The 20,045-nt window shown below is 47.6% G+C and overlaps 1 protein-coding gene and 2 long non-coding RNA genes across 3 annotated transcripts in view; 1 reads left to right on the top strand and 2 right to left on the bottom strand.

Moving 5' to 3' along the window:
• The window catches only part of LOC142046585 (uncharacterized), a 27,333-nt gene extending 13,890 nt beyond the window's left edge, over window positions 1–13,443 (top strand). Inside the window, exon 3 of the long non-coding RNA XR_012655567.1 lies at window positions 13,368–13,443. This is a non-coding gene — a long non-coding RNA (uncharacterized LOC142046585). The remainder of the gene's footprint in view (window positions 1–13,367) is intronic.
• The window catches only part of LOC142046592 (uncharacterized), a 209,358-nt gene that overhangs the window by 28,120 nt on the left and 161,193 nt on the right, over window positions 1–20,045 (bottom strand). The gene's annotated exons all lie outside the window — the stretch shown is intronic.
• Window positions 959–16,452, bottom strand: LOC116825753 (oxidized low-density lipoprotein receptor 1-like). The gene is given in 7 exon segments (XM_032781996.2): window positions 959–1,283; window positions 3,652–3,794; window positions 6,298–6,317; window positions 6,320–6,448; window positions 7,422–7,520; window positions 13,428–13,523; window positions 15,233–16,452. Coding segments are annotated over 7 exon segments (723 nt in total). The 5' UTR covers window positions 15,348–16,452; the 3' UTR covers window positions 959–1,162.

Below are 20,045 nucleotides of genomic sequence, written 5' to 3' on the forward strand. Positions count from 1 at the left end.
TCAGGCACTGTGCTCTCAACACGGAAGTGGGAACTATGGGATAGCTGAGGAACAGCTACCCACAGTGCACCGCTCCTGAAATCGATGGTAGCCTTGGACCATGGACATAAGCAATCGATTTTTTGATCGCACTGTGGACGCGCAAAACCGATTTTATAGCATCGGTTTTGTAATATCGGTTTAAACTACTTCGAAATAATCGTGCAGTGTAGACGTACCCTGAGCCTGCAGCCCCAAATTATATGATGTGACAAAACTCCAATATTAGGGGTAGACGCAGAAGCCACAAATGGGGCCTTTGGGAAGCTGGTGGATGTCAATGACCACCGGGAAAAGATGCAGCAGGAGTCATCAGGCTGGAACACGGTTGCAGATTGCACGGTGGGAAATCACCCTGCCCATGGGGCTGCGGTCCCAATAACCAGCTATTTACTTCACAGAGGAAATGCTAATGCAACATCCTTCTCAGAGTGCCACTAGCTGGGGCTCTGCCCCACTCTGAGAAATGAAACTCAGATGCTGTATGATTGAAATAGGACCACGGATATCACTGATATTGCTACTGTCAGATGATTTCCACGAGTCTTGTTCGAAGTATATTACGTGGGATCCCTCTGGAGCCTTTTTTAAAAACTGGCATCACCCTAACTATTCTCCATTCATCTGGGACAGCAGCTGATTTAAATGATAGGTTACATACCAGTTAGCAGTCCTGCAATTTCACACTTGAGTTCCTTCAGAACTCTTGGGTGATCCCATCTGGTCCTGGTGACTTATTACTGTTTAGTTTATCATCCAGTCCGGCCAGTCCATTGTGGACTATTCCAGCTTGATCACCCATTAAAGGAAATTAATTCTCATACTGGGCCATAGAAGAAGCCCCACCCAGAGCAATTTATGAGGAAACACAGACTAAAGCACAAGGACGTCTTTGGCCTTTTAAAACCCGCATTTTATTTACTCAAACACAGTCAATAACTGAGCAACTGCTGTCAACACACCTTTAACTAATGGTAACAGGGAGAACTTGGCAGCAGGCTCCTGGCTACGGGTCCCCACTGAGCTCAGTGCGGTTGTGATGAACAGGCTGAGCGTGACACCCACATTGTGCCAGGATGGGGAAGATCCGCAGAGGCCCTGAGGCCACTCATGCTGTTGTTCCTCAGTTCCCCCCAAACTTGGCTGGCTTCTCACAGATATAAACCTCCCATTTGGCGCAGCTCTGTGTGTAGATATTCCCCTTCTGCATGTACGCGCAGCCTTCAGCTCCCAGGACCTGAAACCTGTCAAGCACAGGCCCCGTCTCACTGCCAGCGGTGGGGGGCCAGCCACAGGCTGGGGCATTTAGCCCTTCTCAGCTGCACTGGTTAAGAATTGTCTTCAAAGTGCATTTACCATAGTGCATAAAGGAGAGATGGTCAGACTGACAACCCTGGGTGAGTCTCCCCTGCCCGGCATCTGGGTCATCACTGACACCTCTGCAAAGTGGGAGGAAAACCAAATCCGAACGCTGGTATTTAACACCTGCTTTGCCTGACACACAGGGCCAGGCACTGAAGAGTCAGGGCCATGTTGCCATTTTGCTAATGGTAGGTTCTTATGTGGCTCCCATCACCACGTGCATCTCTGTGTCCAGCAGGGGCAAGGTGAGTGAGGTCAAATCTTTTACTGGACCAACTTCTGTTGGCGAGAGAGAGAAGCTTTCTAGCCACACACAGCTCTTCTTCAGGTGTGGGAAAGGTGTGCAGTGTCACAGTTAAACACGAGGTGGAACAGACTGTTTAGCCTAAACAGTTAAAAAATATTGCAAGGGAGACAAGGTGGCCTAGCTGCTTTTTGTTATTGGACCAGCTTCTGTTGGAGAGAGAGAGAGAGGCTTTCGAAGCACAGACCTTGGATGGCTCACAGTTCCTCCCTCTCACCAACAGAAGTTGATCCAATAAAAGCTAATACCTCCCCCTCCCTTGCTTCTCTAATATCCTGAGACCAACCCAGCTACAACTACACTATAGACACATTTCAAAGTTCAAGGTGAAGTGGCCTTTTAACAACCCTCCAGTGCGAGGCAATAGAGAAAGGGAGGAAAAAGGCAGCTGCAGGGAGGGGAAGGGTTGTTAGTGAGTCATAGATTGTCTCTGTTCAGTCCATGATTTTGAGTGTCTAGCAAAGTTATGAATTTAAGTTCCCAGGCTTGTCTTTTGGAGGTGTTGTGCAGATTTCCTTTGAGAAGGAGAGTCAGATATAAAGTGATTGCTATGTGCAAAGTGTTTGCACACATGAATTAGGGTGTTTTTGTCCCTTCTCATTTCCCTATGTGCGTTCATTTGAGCGTGTAGTCATTGTCTGGTTCTACCCACATACACCTTTACCCTGATATAACACAAATTCGGATATAACGCAGTAAAGCAGTGCTTGGGGGGGTGAGAGGGAGTTGTGCACTCCGGCAGATCAAAGCAAGTTTGATATAATGCAGTTTCACCTATAACGTGGTAAGATTTTTTGGCTCCCGAGGACAGCGTTATATTGAGGCAGAGGTGTAGTTATTATTGGGCACGTAGTACACTAGATGAGGTACACCACATGGGACCCAGGGATCTTGAAAGATGTGTTGTGAGGGGTGTTGATCATCGTAGCAGTGAAGCTATGGCTGCAGGTTTTGCATCTGTTGTTCTGGCAGAGTCTGGTGCTAGAGTCAGTGTGTCCTGGACTGTGGGGGCGCTTCCTTCTTATGATGGGCTTGGAGAGGCCTCGGGGGTTGTTTGAAGACCTGCAGAAGTGAGTGTTTTCTCCCACTCCCTGCAGGTGTGTGTTTTTTCCCCACTCCCCTCATTGCTGATGTGCCTCATCCCTAGGGGAGCTCAGTCTGTGTGGCTCATTCCTGCCTCTGCCACCATAGTCATGAGCCAATGAGAGCCTCCTAGCCACCACAGCCATAGCATAGGAGACTGAGCTGCATGGGTGGTGGCTTGTGAACAGCTATCCAGTATGATATGGATTCTGCACAAAGCCACCTCCTGAATAGGGATAGCTTTGGGACGCCAATAATCATAGACGGGACCACAAAGGGTCATCCAGTCTAATCCCCTGCCAAGATGCGGGATTTGTTGTGTCTAAACCACTCAAGACAGACGGCTATCCAGCCTCTTTCTGAAAACTTCCAGTGAAGGAGATTCCACGACTTCCCTAGGCATCTGCTCCACTGTCCTACTGGTCTTACAGTAAGCAAGTTTTTCCTGAGATTTACTCTAAATCTGGTATGCTGTAATACATGATACTTGTCACTTTACAGCCAAAGGTCCCAGAGCACTTTGCAAAGGCGGATCATTTTGGTTAGAGCTGCTCAGAAACTACTTATTTTCCACCTGGACTTTTTTTCTTTTAATTTCCCCCTCAATATTCAATCAAAACCAAAACCTTTTCACTGAAAAGTGGAAATTCTTACCAAAAACTTTTCAGTTTACATTGGAAAATTGTGAAAAAAATGAAAATTTTATATGAAAAGCCATTTGTCACTGAAAAAAATGTTCCAATGAAAAATGTTTGGCTGGTTCTAACCATTATCCCCATTTATGGAGGAGCTACCCCAGTCAGAGCCAACGTTGAACTGGATCAGTGCCCTTGGACGGGCACAGGCAGTGAGGAGAGACATACAGCTGGAAGGAGAAAGGGGAGCCATCAGCCCACGTCCAGTTCCCGATGTCGTTGTCGTAGTTCAGCCCTGTCCAGAAACTGAAGTGGAATTGCTGTCCCTGGCGCACGTACACACGCTTGGAGATCTCATGTTTCAAGAACTCCTGCTCCGAACAGCAAAGGACAACAATCAATCCCCGAATAACCGTTTTTTCCCCCTTTGCAGGCATCTGGGTAAAAACAGGGGCCGAGTCCCTCTGGAAATCGGGCCAATGATTTAATTGTCTAAACTATAGGTAGAGGTGTCTGACTCTGTAGCCTCTGTGTTTGATACATTGGCCTAAGTGACCCTCCCAGGGACAAGTACTGAATCAATGGAACAGACCCTCGCTTTCCTGGCTCCTAGTTCCTGACTGTCATAGTATTAATCCTCAATTTGAACATTAGAGTTCAAATATGAAGTACTAGCATGAAGTTCTCTAAGCTTAATCTCCAGCTTAGATCTGATAGGCTGCCACCAGATCAGGAATTGCTAGGGCCTGATCCCCCCTTTCCTCTCTCTGGTGTCCCCAACCCTCCCTTGGTGGGACACCCAGATTCCAAATCCCTTGGATGCTAAAAGCAGGGGAGAAAACCCCTTCCCCCCTCCTTCCCAGGCTTGCCTCTTGGTCTAGCCTGCAAGTATCAAGAAACCGGTTTCTCTGCTTCCCAAGAGATAAGCGTTCTCTGCCCTCAGGACAATTGAGATGCAAAATACCAACAGCTTGGCTTTGCCTTTCCCCGTGCCTGCCTTCCCGTGAGGGAGACAGGTACCTGATACAGAGGTTTCACTTTCTCTGCCTTACTAGAAAAAGAAACTTCCACAAGTTTTAAAAAAAAGAAAGCTTTATATAGAAAAAGAGACAATACAGACTAATAACTTGCATAAACATTTATACAGGCTCCTACTTAAGAAAATCTGAATACCCCAGTCTGATTTAAAAAATAGCCAATTTAAATAGACCAGCAATCACACACAGTAAGTACAAAGCAAAGCATATCATAGCCGATTTTACTTTGTTCTCGGTTTGTACTCACTGCCCCTTAGTAGAATGAGAAGAAGATTGGAATCAGTAAGGTAGCTTGTTCCTCACAGCCGAGGAACAACAAAGACCCAGCAATCCACATCTGTAAATACAACCCAAAGCTCCTCACAGCCGAATTGCTTTGGGTTCCTTTGTACTCACAGACTTTTGGTATAATATTTGAGATAAGAAGGAGTTAGGAGGAAACCTTGTTTACTCACAGCCGAGAAAACAAAAAAGACCCCGAGTATACAAATTCCCGCCCCTGACTTTAAACAATCCAGTTCTCTGATTGGTCCTCTGGTCAGGTGTTTGGTTACCCTTTCCAGGTAAAAGAAACTTAACCCTTACCTTACCTATCTACTTATGACACTGACTTAACCCCCAAACTATCCTATCCCTCATGCTGTTCCCAAACAAGACTTCCGCATAGATTATTCTTGGCAAGGAGGAATAAAAGCAGGAACCAAGGGCCCGGGAACTACCAAACCAGAGCCCAGCGATGGCCCATCTCGTGCAGTAGCACACTGCCATGAGAGGGGCCAGTGCTGGATGCTTCACCACGAGGTGGGAAAAGACCCATAATGCATCTTGCCCACCGTGCAATACAGCAGCATAGAGGTCATTCCTCCATGACTCCCCAGTTAGCTGATCTGTTTATGACCTGAAGCACAAGGATCAATGGCCCAGGCCCTTTTATCCTAGCTCACGTTGCTAAATGCTCTTCTCATTCAGGCAGAAATCTGATCTTTGCCTAAATCTCCCTAAATTATTTGCCTCAGTATCCTGCAGAAGTGAGTTCCATAGGTAGTTATCTTGACTTTTTCACTTGCTTGCTAATTCACAAAGTTCAGTCATTTGCATTGGGTCTCCCAGTCACTAATGCTAACTAAGACCTAACTGTTCTTTAAATGCACTCTGTGCTCCTGAAAGGATCTGCGATGACAGAAGCAGAGACTGGACTCCGAGGGCAAGCTCCCTCCTCCTCGTGCTGTGCATGTTGACTTCTAGGAGGGAAGAGTGTTAGCTCCCATAGCCCATTCCATCCTTGGACTCTAATGAGGATGACAACAAGGAGGCCAGTTAACACCTGCCCACTGGGAACTCAATGGAAGGTGTCACTACTGACATTAGAGATGATAGGCCTCATGTCCCATTCCACATCCCCAAAGCCAGTCAGTCCCCCACTTCGCTCCTCCCTCGAATGCCACAGATTCTAAGGCTTTGTCTACACTGGCAAGTGAAAGACAAACTTTTGTCATTCAGAGGTGTTAAAAAAATACCCCCCCCCCGAAAGAGAAAAAGTTTTGTAGATGACAAGTGCCAGTGTACACCGTGCGTAGTCGGCAGGAGCACTCTCCTGGCGACAACACTAACGCTACTCGTTGGGGGTGGAATTTTTTTGTCAGCAGGAGAGCTCTCTCCTGGCGACAAACAGTGGCTACACTGCTTGCCTTTTAGTGGCACGGTTGTAACAGCACAGCTGTGTCACTAAAAGCTGAGTAGTGTAAACTCTAGTGTAAACAGTAGCATCAGTGTGTATGTAATTGTCTTATCAGCAACCAATTATCAATAAAGAAGAGAAGCAGAGGTGGCTCTGTACCAGCTCCTTCTTCGTGTTTTCTTCACCAGACTGGCTGATATTGCAGTACATGCATCTAAGCTGTTATGCCAGGATTTCGCAGATGTAGAAAAGGAGTAACAGCTGGCTGCCTGCTGGTCCCAGTCCACCTCACACATGCTGCAGTTGTCCTCTTGAAGAAAAGGGAAAACAGACAGACTTTCAATCCTCATTCTCCAAGATCATTTTGTTACCATAGTTCTGCATTGCTGGGTGTGAAGGATGATGGGAAATTCCCCTCGCTTAGAATTCTAAATAGCTGACCCATCCCTGCACATGTCTTCTCACATTGAGCAGTCCAGCTGGCCCTCCTGCCTTTGACCATCAGCTCCTTTTTCCAAGCAACAAGTAGGGTGCACAGTAAATTGGTACCATGAGTTTTCATCTCAGTGGGGAGGGTGGGTCAGGGAGTGAGGGACAGTTATAGCCTATCTTCTGAGAACAGGAGTTAGAGGATGATGGAGACAGGAATTAGTAAGAACTGAGTTCCCTTGGTGATGAACACAATAAAAGGAAGACAGATCAGATAAAGATCTGGAATAGAAAGAATAGATAAGGATCTAAGGAAATACAGAGAAGGACATAGGGAGAGAATCATAGAATATCAGGGTTGGAAGGGACCTCAGAAGATCATCTGGTTAGAAGATCAACTCCCTGCTCAAAGCAGAACAAATCCCCAGGCAGTTTTTTTTTTAACCTCAGTTCCCTAAACAACCCCCTCAAGGATTGAGCTCATAATGCTGGGTTTAGCAGGCCAATGCTCAAACCACTGAGCTATCCCCTCCCCCAAATATATAGAGATATACCAATCTCATAGAGCTGGAAAGGACCCTGAGCGGTCATCAAGTCCAGTCCCCTGCCTTTATAAGCAGGACTGATTTTGCCCCAGATGGCCCCCTTAAGGATTCAATGCACCACTGTAGGTTTAGGAGGCCGATGCTCAAACCATTGAGCTATCCTTCCCCCTTGGGATCTAGGGAGGTGGGAAGGGATCAGAGGTAGGTAGAATATAGATAAAGAAGAGATTAGCTGAGGGTGTAAGGGGGGAGGGAGGAATTGGTGGATGGGTGGAGTCTTTTCCTCAGAGGCTGTAGCTGATTCCTTACCCTTGCCAGTTGTCAGCTGCTGCAGAGTGTCTGAGAGGATTATGTTTTCCATGTCAGTGACCTCCAGCTGTTGCTCCGATTTCTGGGACAGCTGGTAAACTTAAAAGACACAAGAAAAATCATAAAATAATGGGGTGCCCAGAGCCAGTGGATTGCTCTAGCCTGGATCATCCTGGGGTGTTTTAGAGCATGAGATGGACTGTGAGCATGTGTGGGTACAGCCACCTACTGACTGACAGGGAATGTGAGACATGGGTCTCCTCTTGCTTGTATCAATCTTACGCTAGTCAAATTCCAATGATATCAGAGGAGTCCTTCCTTATTCACCCCAGGGTGAGCGAGAGGGAAATCGGCACCATTGTTTTGAAACTGGCGTCTCTGCAGGAAATATCAGAGATGGACGCTCCCTGTGTTTTATCAACAAATAACCACAATGCTTGGAACTTGCATGTCGTACATTTCGGGTGGGGCTGACAAATGTTAACTCATTACATGACAGATGACAGAGACCGTTTGTGATGGTGTTACTTATAAGGCTTTACAGAAATATGCTTATGGCTGTATATATATATAACATAACTAGAATGTGTTTTATGCTACATATTCTATGCAACATATCTCTGTAAAGGTTATGATCTACTGAATCTATTAATCCTATTTGTATGTATGGATCATTTCTGCATTCAAAGTTATGAATATTGGTCGGGTTCCTGAGAAAAGACTATTCTCAGTAAGTGCCCCACCAAGAAACACTTAAGCCAACAATGAACTTGAAGACACCAATCCACATCTGGGCTTTCCCAGGAATGTGGCTTGGCTGGTAAGGAACTCAGGGTATGGCTACACTCACACTTTACAGCGCTGCAACTTTCACACTCAGGGGTGTGAAAAAACATCCCCCTGAGCGCTGCAAGATACAGCGCTGTAAAGCCTCACTGTAATCAAGGTGGCAGCGCTGGGAGCACAGCTCCCAGCACTGTACGCTACACCTGTAAAGGATGTGGTTTACATGCAGCGCTGGGAGAGCTCTCTCCCAGCACTGCCACTCCGACCACACTCACACTTCAAAGCGCTGCCGTGGCAGCGCTTTGAAATTCCAAGTGTAGCCATACCCTCAGTCATGCATGGACACGTGACTTGCCCAGGTGACTCCAATATTCCATTTTGTAGCTGAACTTTGCATAGGAGGGAGGAGGGTGTCTCCACCCACAAGAGAAAGTCTATTTAAGCCTGTGAGAGACCCCTCCATTTTGGTCTTCAGCTGGTTAAAGAGAGAGCCTCTCCACCCCCAAAGATACCTGAAAGAAACTGGAACAAAGGACAGTGAGTGCAAGGGGTGTGAGTGATTGTTGGACCCCGACTAAAAGGAGATTAGTCAGTAAAAGGAAGCATTCTGGAACTGGTGAGGATCTTATCTGTATTCAGTTTCTTACTGCATTAGACAAAAATTTGCATGTTTTATTTTATTTTACTTAGTAATTCACTGTGTTCTGTCTGTTACTACTTGGAACCACTTAAATCCTACTTTCTGTATTTAATAAAATCACTTTTTACTTATTAACTCAGAGTATGTGTTAATACCTGGATGGGCAAACAGCTGTGCATATCTCTCTAGCAGTGTTATAGAGGGTAGACAATTTATGAGTTTACTCTGTACAAGCTTTATACAGGGTAAAGCAGATTTATTTGGGTTTTGGACCCCATTGGGATTTGGGCAGCTGAGTGTTAAAGGGAAGAACACATCTGTAAGCTGCTTTCAGTGAAGCCTGCAGCTGTTAGGGGATGTGATTCAGACACGGGTCTGGGTTTGCAGCAGGCTAGTGGGTCTGGCTCAAACCAGGCAGGGCATGGAAGTCCTAAGCTGACAGGGCAGGAAAACAGGGGCAGAAGTGGTCTTGACACATCAGGTGGCAGCTCCCAAGGGGGATTCTGTGATCCAACCCGTCACACCTATTTGGCCACCTGATCCATTCCCCCTCCCAGTAACAGAACCGTCAACATTTACGTTGAGGATATTGTAGAAAATGTACTCAAGGCTGTACGTTTGTAGAGGGAGATCAGCAACATCCCAGAGGTCACGGGGCAAATCCTTTTTATGCTTATTTGTACCTAAGCAGGTATTTATACAGCCAGTGTCACCACAGGACCAGAGCGCCTCTGGGCAGACACTAAGGGAAGAATCTCTCTCTAGTAGCCATCACCATGGTACCAAGGCACCTAGTTACCATTCACATGGCCATGGGAATAACTTTTGATTCCTGATGGTCCAGAAGGAGTTCAGAGCCAGACTGTACAATCAGAATCCCCTGTGGTGGCACCTTTGGCCTGTGTCTATCCAGAAGGCCCTGATCTACCATGGACCTCACAATACACCAGCTAATGTCCCAGCTCTGATTCCCCATGTGAGATCCTGAGTGTCTCTCCACCTGCACTTCATTGTGCCTATCACTCTAGCCTCTGTACTGATTGAGGGAGTCATGATTATACATGTTCAAACATGGATGTCACTCCGCACCCCATTTATAGCCACTTCTGCAGGTTGGATCAGTCTAGGTGGATGTTCTCCAGGGCAGAACCTTAGGTAGAGGTCCCACTCCAAGAGGCACGTCTTGTACTGGGCATTAAAATGGCAGGACTCAGGCCTAGTCTGATCCCCAGTGCCAATGAGGATGTTCTGGTCCTATCTCTCTTGAGTTTCACTCTACAGGACAATTAGAGGGCTGGGCCAGGGGGTCAATTCCTTAGCAGCCCTACCCACCTCACCAACTAGAACACAGAGCTAGGACTGACTCCTGGCTTCTAGATTTATGGACAGGGGGACATCAGAGGCCAAGGAGCTTGACAGAGCCTGAGGGGCTCATTGGCTTGAGGGGTTACAGATGAGGTGGTGGATGTTACTCCTGTGAAGACCCCACAAACGGCCAGCTCCACCTCTGTTACCAACTCAGTCCATCGTTCATTGTCACCTGTAAATGTCCTGCGGGGGAGGACCATGAAGTGTACAGGTGACAGGGCTTGAGCCATGTCTTCCAGGTAACCGTTAAATCCTCAGCCCCATGGAAAGCAGCAGCTGGAAGGTTCAGTAAGAAAGATGGGGCTGAATGATCACTTTACATCACAGCTTAACAGGTGAAATGCAAAGAAGACAGTGGTCAAATATTTCTGTTCTCTATTTGGGAAAATTCAGATAATATAGTTTGATGACGATGGTGAGTAAATACTTTGCATTCCAACACCAACTCAGGAGGATGTTAAATATTAGCTACTAATGTCAGACATTTTAAAATTAGCAGGTCTGGATTACTTGGATCAAATGGGTTTAGAAGAGCAGGCTCTGGACCATTAATGTTGATTCTCAATAAGTCTTGGAATACTGGGTAAATTCCAGAGAACTGGAAGAAAATAAAAGTTGTGCAATATTTAAAATGGGTAAATGGGACGATCCAGGTAATTATATAGCCCTGTCAACCTGATGTCAATCCTGGTCATAAAAAAAGAATGGCTGATGGGGGAATGAATAGTTATGGATCAATGTCCTATCAGATAAAGCATAAGATGGGTATTAGTTGGTGTCTGCTACAGACCAGCAAATCACATTAGGGAGAAGAGGATGACTGGATCCTCACATCCCTAACTATAATATGTAGTGGGGAAAAATCTGTGTGATCATCGGGGACTTCAATTTGCATGACACATGCTGGAGGTCTCATGCTGCTAAGACATCATTGGAATTTCTAAGTAATATAGATGACAATTTTCTAATTCAAAAAGTGTTGCAGCCAATACAGGAGCATTCTGTATTTGTGTTGACAGATAAAGATGAACTGATCACAGAACTAAAAATTAGTGGATGATTACACAGAAGTGATCATGACTTGATCAAATTTATAACGTGCAAACAGAGTAATGTCCAAACCCAGTAATATAGATAGTGCTTTAAAAGAGCCAGTTTCACAAAACTAAAAATAATTATGAGCCAAACCAGCTGGGAGGAAGAACTTAATCAAAAAACATGAATGATAATAGGGAACTGTTTAAGAATACTTTACTACATGCCCAAAAATCACAATGCCACAATCAAGGAAGAAGGCCATGCTGGTAAAAACACTAGCCTTTTTTAGAGGGGTTATGAAGGCAGCTACAAAAACCTTCAATACAGAACAAGCAGAAGAAAGGGAAGTCAACAATAATGAATATAAATAAAAAATTAGGAACTGTAGAAAATTGATAAGGGAAGCAAAGGGGTACCAGGAGACATCAATGGTCAGCACAATTAATGACAATAAGAACTTTTAAAATACATTTGTAATAAAAAGTATTCTAACAATGGAATTGGTCTATTACTAGACTGAAATGATAGAATTAATAATGCAGAAAAGGCAGAAATGTTCAATAAATATTTCTGTTGTATATTTGGGAAAAATTCACATCAGATCATGATGATGACACTTCCATTCCAGTGGTAACTCATGAGAATGTCAAATAATAGCTACTAAAGACAGACATTTTAAAATCAACTGGCTGAGGAGCAGGCTGAAACCATTTAAGTTGATTTTCCATAATTCTTGGAACACTGGAGAAGTTCCCAAAGACTATAAGAAAGCTAATGTTGTGCCAATGTTTAATAAGAGTAAACAGGATGGTCTGGGTAGTTATAGGCCTGTCAGTCTGACATTAATTCCAGGCAGCATAATGGAGCAGCTGATTCGGGACCCCATTAATAAAGTATTAAAGGAGGGTAATACAATTAATGCCAATCAACATAGGTTTATAGAAAACAGATCCTGTCAAATTAATTGGTATCTTTTTGTGATGAGATTACAAGTTTGACTGATAAAGGCAACAGTGTTGATATAATATATTCAGTCTTTTGTAAGGCATTTGACTTGATACCACATGACATTTTCATTAAAAATTAGAATATAAATTTAACATAGGATATATTAAATGGATTAAAAACTGGCTAAAAGATAGGTCTCATATTATAGCTGTAAACAGAGAATCATCATCAAGCAGGTGTATTTCTAGTGAGTTCCCACAGGGATTGGTTCTTGGCCCTACGCCATTTAACATTTTTATCAGTGACCTGAAAGAGAATGGAAAAACACCACTGATAAAGTTTTCAGAAGGCAAAAAGATGGGGGGAGCGGTAAATGAATAAGACAGAATGGACAGGTCACTGATACAGAGCAATCTAGATCATTTGGTAAGCTGGACACAAGCAAACAATATGTGTTTTAATATGCCAGATATAAATGTATACACCTAAGAACACAGAAACCCGTATTTCCAGGCTGATGGACTTTATCCTGGGAAGCTGTGACCTGATAAAGATTTCAGGGTCATGGGGGATAGTCAACTGAACATGAGCATCCAGTGTGACGCTGTGGTCAAAAGAGGCTAATGTGATTCTCAGATGTTTAAACAAGGGAATCCTGAGTAGGAGTGGCGAGGTTCTATTATCTCTGTATTTGGCACTGGTGTGAGTGCTACTAGAATACTGTGCCCCGTTCTGGTGTCCACAAGTCTGAAAGGATTTTGAAAACTGGAGAGGGCTCAGGAACTGAGCCAGGAGAATTATTAAAGAATTGGAAAACTTGCATTATACTGTGATAGATTTAAGGAGCTCAGTCTATTTAACTGAGGAAAGACAAGGTTAAAGGACAAGATCATAGTCTATATCTACATGGGGCACAGAAATTTAAAACCTAGAGGGCTCTTCAGTGTAGTAAAGGTATAACAAGATCCAGTGTCTAGGAATGGAAGCTAGACAAATTCTGAATAGAACCTCAATTTTCTGGCAGGGAGGGTAAACCACCATTGGCACAACTTACCAAGAGCAATGGATTTTTAATCACTGACAATTTTGAAATCAAGATTGGATTTTTTCTAAAAGATCTGCTGTAGTTTAAAAATAATTAATTCAGTTACTGCTGTGTTCCACAGGACATCAGATTAGATGATCAGAATGGTCCCCTCTCGCTTTATAAGCTATGAAGCACTCACCCTGTTGAGCCATCACGATCACCAGAATCAGCAAGATCAGGCAGATGGGCCCAAGGATGATGGCAGAGAGCCGCCATGGAGATGCACTGGGAGATGCTAACAGGAAGGAAATGGAGAACATGAACATGCACTTCCTTCTGCTTGGGATCCTCAGCCGGGAACCCTCTTCCGGAGTTAGGTGCCTAAGCCAATAGCCTAGTGGTAGGGGCTCTCACCTGGGATGTGGGTGACCCACATTTAAATCCCTGCTCTGCCTGATTTGGAGCAGGGACTTGAAGCCAGGTAAGTGCCCCAAATCCCAGGCTGTTGGCTATTCTGGGGTGAGCGCTCTCAGGCTTGCATGTTGGAGCTATTCCATGTTGTACAAATCACTAGGGCCAGAGAAAGTGAGAGACTGACTCTGCTGGTTTGGGCATTCACGTGGGAAGGGCGAGAGTCAGGTTCCAGTCCTTGCTCCAATAAATAAATATTTACACAAATGGAAAGAGATAGTGAGAGCCGCAACACCTCCACCCCCATAGCCCATAGGCTGGTGTTTAAAGCTCTCACCTGGGATGTGGGAGACCTGGGATCAATAGTCTCTCACATCCCAGCTGAGTGCCCTATCCATTGGGCTACTGGGTATTCTGGGACACACACACCTGGCTACTTTTTGTGAAGACTTGAAGCCATACGCATGCACTGAGGGGATCAGGCCCTGCTGGCGAGACAGATGGAGGAACATGTAGTTTGAGAATCTTATTTCAGGGCTCCCAGGGCTTTGGCTTGAGCTAGGGCTCTGAGCAGCTCATTAGCTGGGGCATGGTGCCAGGAGCTAGGCATGAGCAAAGGCAACTGCCAGCAGAAACGTAGGTGCCTAGGAAACTTAAGCACTTAGTGGGTTGGGCAGCAGGTGAGCAGTGGTTTTAACATCAGGAGCACCTAAATGTTGCACTTAAGTGGCTAAAAATGTAGTTAGGCCCTAAGCCCCTTTGAGAACCTAGCCATTCTTCTTTGTGCCTTAGCTCCCAGTCTGTAAAATAGGGGTAACGATACTGCCTTTCTCCCACGTCTATTTAAGCGCATCAGATCAGAGACTCTCCCGTGTTCATACAGCAGCAGCACAATGGGGCCCTGACCTTGGTTGGACCTCTAGGTGCTACGTTAATAATAACCACCTTGTCCTACACAACTAAGTTAAACAGGCTGGCAGCCAAGGTGCCCTCTTTTCATGGCCTTCCAGCATCTGGCTACCTGTTTCTTGGATGGCGCAGGGAATGCTTGTGTGCTGTGTCCAGGTAAGGCAGCCGCAGCCATGGAACCCAGCAAAATGGGGGTGACTTCCTGCCAGAAACCTTTCCTGATCTCCCCAGACAGGGGCACCCCCACGACCCAGCTCCCTACCAGCAGAAATCCTGCGTGGTCACATCTCCAGGCAGCCTCCCTGCCAATTCTGGCCCTTGTCAGTGGATTAAGGAGGTAAGTGGGATGCGGTGTGGACAGAAGTACGGGTCCTAGAGATCAGGGTGGGCCAGGCAGGAGTGGGGCTGGAATGGCTGTGGGGAACCGCTCTACAGTGAAGCAGAGAGAGGCAGAGGAGCTTTAGGGATCATCTTCTTTCCCTCATTGTGATAGCGCCTCTTTCTGTGATTCTTCACTGTTGTCACATGAGAAGAGGGAGGCGTTTGGCAGGAAGGGTCTGGCAAGGCTGGGCACAGACCAAGGTGGTGGTCAGGGCACCCGTCTCAGGCGGAAGGGGCGGGGGGGGAAGGGAGGCTGAGCGGTTGGGTCACCCTTCCCCTTGCTGTAGGAGGAGACCCCTGCACCTGCAATGACAGCAGCTGGCCCGGCCTGCGCGTTGGCTTTCCCTTCATCCTTGGACTCGTAGATGACATTTATGTCAGATGGAGCGCCCTTCACTTTCCTCTGCTGCACAGGCATGGGGGTCTGCAGGTAAGAGAACCTACCAGTAGGAGAGGGTCTCACTTCAAGAGATCAAAAATCATGCATCAGACCCTCAAGAATCATGAAATTGGCCCAAGAAATCATGTTTTATTAAAAAAAATCAAATCATGTTTTTAGTCTGTTTCTTTGCTGATGTTTGTGAGAATTTCACGTTGAAAAGTCAACCTTTAATGCACTCAGAAATACACGCCTCTCTTTGGCTGTTCGGATGGAGGCCCCGCTTAGCTTCCCTCACCCCTAAGATAGGAGAACTGCCATCCATTTCCTATTACTGTCTTCACCTGGCACCAACACTCAAACATCTCAATCTAGTTAGCTTAACCAGGAGAAGGTTAAGAGGTGACTTGATCACAGTCTGTAAAGTACTTCCACAGAGAACAAGCATTTAATAATGGGCTCTTCAATCGAGCAAAGGCATAAAATGATCCGATGGTTGGAAGTTGAAGCTAGACAAATTCAGACTGGAAATAAGCGGTAAACATTTAACAGTGAGAGTAATTAATCACTGGAATAATTTAACAAGAGTCGTGGTGGATTCTCCATCACTGATGATTTTTAAATCAAGATTGGATGTTTTTCTCAAATATCTGCTCTAGGAATTATTGTAGGGCAGTTCTGTGGCCTGTGCTCTACAGGGGTCAGACTAGACAATCACAACGGTCCCTTCTGGCCTTGCAATCTATTAATCTAATGTACCACCCACTGTCCCAGGGCTTCTCCTCTGACTGGGTCCCTGCACTACCATGTTCTCAACTTCCCGCTCCCCTGCCTCGTGCTGCCCCGGGACCCTCTCGCTGCTCCAGGACCATACATGAAGGCACGGCTGGTCTGCGTCCTCAACCCAAAACTCCTGCACAGTTCTGCCTGTGTACCCAGCCCTGACATTTGTGAGCTCCAGCCTCTTGCACCATTGCGGTGGTTCTTGCAGCAGGCGTCCAAATCCTGCGATTTGTGATCCATCCGTAAGAACTGGCGACGCTGCAAGACGGCCTTACCCTGGCTGCTCGGAGGGGACTCCCCTACCCCACAACCACCCCACGCTGGGGTAACTGTCATCTGATCCCTCCATCTTCCACCCCATCTCTCTCCTTGGCACCTCCTCAGCCTCCCTCCCACCCTTCAACCCTCATATCCCCCCTCAGCCACCCTTCTAACCCCACACCTCCTCCCCCCCTCAGCCTCCCTCCTAATCCCACACCTCCTGCCCACTCAGCCTCCCTCCTACCCCCACATCCCCTGCCTCCCTCAGCTTCCCACTACCCCACTTCTTTCCCCCTCAGCCACCTCCTACCCACACCGTCCTTCCCTTCAGCCACCACCCCTAACCCCACACCTCCGCCCAACGTCAGCCCCCTCCTACCCGCACAATCCCTGCTCCCACAAGCTTCCCAACTAACCCCACCTACTTCTCCCCTCAGCCACCTCTACCCACATCCTCCTCCCCTCAGCCTCCCCTCCTAACCCACACTCCTTCCCCCTCAGCCACCCTCCTAAACCCCAACCCCGTCCCCCTTCAGCCAACCTCCTAAACCCCACATCCCCCTGCTCCTCTAGCTTCCCACTAACCCCAACCTACTCCTTCCCTAGCCACCCTCCTACCCCCACACTCCTCCCCCCTCAGCTCCCCCCTAACCCACACCGTCTTCCCCCTTCAGCCACCCCCTAACCCCATCACCTCCGCCACTAGCACCCCCTAACCCCCACATCCCTGCTCCCTAAGCTTCCACTACCCACTTCTTCCCCCTCAAGCACCCTCCTAACCCACACCCTTCCCCCTTCGCACCTCCTAAACCCAACCTTCCTTCCCCCTCAGCAACCCTCCCTAAACCCCACATCCTCCTGCCCACTCAAGCTCCCTCCTACCCACAATCCCTCCCTGCTCACCTCAGATCCACTACCACCCACTAACTTCTCCCCCAGCCACCGCCTCCCCTACCCCACACCTCCTCCCCCCTCAGCCTCCCTCCTAACCCCACACCTCTTCCCCCTTCAGCCACCCTCCTAACCCACACCGCCGCATCAGCCACCTCCTACCCCCAATCCCCTGCCTCTCCCTCAGCTCACTAACCACCTCCCACACCCACCACTTCTTCCCCTCAGCCACCCTCCTACCGCCACAGTCCGGCCTGCACTCCTCTTCTGCCCCTCAGCCTCCCTCCTAACCCCACACCTCCCGCCCACTCAGCCTCCCTCCTACCCCCACATCCCCTGCCTCCCTCAGCTTCCCACTACCCCACATACTTCCCCCCTCAGCCACCCTCCTAACCCCACACCGCCTGCCTCCTTCAATTTTCCCCCACCTCAGACCTCCTGCCCCCCTCAGCCTCCTTCTACCCCCCATATCACCCCCTCAGCCTCCCTCCTACCCCCATCAGCCTGCTTCCTACCCCCACACCTCCTGCCCCCCTCAGCCTCCTTCTTGCCCCCTCTCTTCCCATCCACCTTTCCCAGGGTCACTCTCTGAAGCTCCTCACAGTTTAGTTCTCGGCCCGCTCCCAGTCCAGCCCCACGACCCAGACAGCGGCGGCCATTTTGGCTGTGGGCATGGCTTCAACCTCATTGAAAACAATGGCAGATGGCGGCCATCTTTGCTTAGGGCAGCTCATCTGCCCCCTCCAGTCAGTCCATAGGGAAATGGCGGCCGCCTTGCAGGCTTCAGCCCCGTGGACAGCAATGGGAGTGGCAGCCATTTTGAATCAGGGGGAAGGACCAAGTTTTCATCCTGTGTCCATCAGAGAGATTAATCCCCCACCCAGGGGCCCAGGAGATGCAACAGGACCACGAGAGGTGGCAATACGGGGTTCCCGCCTCCATGGCCCATAGCAGGGACACAGCTGGTGCCACCCCCTGGCAGCCCCCAGCAGCGGGGGCACAGCCCGGTGACACCTCATGGCTATTGGGGGCGGGCAGAGGTGGGCTCGCCGCCGTGGGTTATGGTAGCACACGCCCAGGCTGGCGGAGCCAGGTGCCTTGAGCCCAGCTGTGTGGCTGGGGTCTGTGCGTTCAGCACCCAAGGGCTGGGGGATTCCCCCGAGGACTAGGGTGTGTGGATGGAGCCATGGGGTCCTTCCCCACGGGACCCCTCAGGAAGCTGAGGCAGGCAGGGGAGCCAGGCGCGGGGCAGGGTGTTAGGATATAGATATTCAGGCCTGTCTGCAAAGGCCTAGACTTTAGGAATTTAGGTGAATTCTTATCACTTAGCTAGTTGTAGAGATATGAAAGAAAGACTCAAAGATCACTGTCTGTGGAATGGCCTTCTCTTACTGTGACAGCCTAAGATGTAGTTAGGCAGCCATAAGCTGGGAAGTGTATGGTCACATCTTCACATCCCAAACTAGTCCCACTGAAATAAGGTGCTATTGGGCTATTAGGAATACAATCCTGTCCTGATATTCCTATCACCTCCAGAGGAAGGGTAGAGCCTAGAAGATGTAAAAGGAAACTTAGTTTGATAGCATCCTGTCTGGCAAGAACTCTCTTATCAATAGACACAGCTGGAAAACCCTTATGTCTGCATTGATGTAGTTGTGAAATCTTCACTTCTGTATTGTTTTGTATGTTTATTTGCATGGTCCCTGTCTGGTTCTGTAATTGTTTCTGTCTGCTGTATAGTTAATTTTGTTGGGTGTAAACCAACTAAGATGGTGGCATATAATTAGTTAAATAACCATGTTACAATATGTTAGGATTAGTTAGTTAAATTTCAGTAAAGTGATTGGTTAAGGTACAGCTAAGCAGAATTCAAGTTGTACTATATAGTCTGGAGTCAATCAGGAAGAGGGGGAGAAATGGGAACAGGGACTGGGGATGGGGGAATTGGGATCATGTTTTGCTAAAGGGGGATTGGGAACAGGAGATGGGAACAGGGACAGGGACACGGAGCTGGGAAGGGGGATACTGAGGAATCATGCTTGCTGGAAGTTCACCCCAAGGAACATCGAATTGTTTGCGCCTTTGGACTTCGGGTACTGTTCCTCTCTGTTCATGCGAGAAGGACCAGGGAAGTGAGAGGGTAAAGGAATAAGCCCCCTAACACAGGGGTCGAGTCCTGGGGTGACTCTTGCCAGCCAGCTGTGTGTCTGGAGCTGCCGCTCCCCTCGCTGCCATGGCCTAGCTCCTGATTTCCCCTGGGTGAGTGAGTGGAGATGCTCCATGTTAAGTATCCTCACACCTTCTTGTCAACTGTCTGAAAGGGGCCATCTTGATTGTCACTACAAAAGTTTTTTTCTCCTGCTGATAATAGCTCATCGAAATTAATTAGCCTCTTAGAGTTGGTAGGGCAACTTCCACCCTTTCATGGTCTCTGTATATATATATATATCTTCTTACTATATGTTCCAGTCTATGCATCTGATGAAGTGCGCTGTACCCATGAAAGCTTATGGTCAAATAAATGTCTCTAATGTGCCACAAGGACTCCTGTTCTTTTTATCAGAGAACAAAGACTGTGTGTCATGGTACAATTCCCCACCCTGAACCTTAGCGTCCAAAAGATGGGGTACCAGCATGAATTCCTCTAAGCTCAATTACCAGCTTAGTACTTGTAGCGCTGCCACCAACCAGGAATTTCAGTGCCTAGTACACTCTGGTCCCCCCAAAACCTTGCCCGGGGAACCCCAAGACCCAGATCCTCTGCATCTTAACACAAGGAAAGTAAACCCTTTCCCCCACCTG

The sequence above is a fragment of the Chelonoidis abingdonii genome, chromosome 1 (assembly GCF_003597395.2).
Source record: "Chelonoidis abingdonii isolate Lonesome George chromosome 1, CheloAbing_2.0, whole genome shotgun sequence".
NCBI lineage: Eukaryota > Metazoa > Chordata > Testudines > Testudinidae > Chelonoidis > Chelonoidis abingdonii.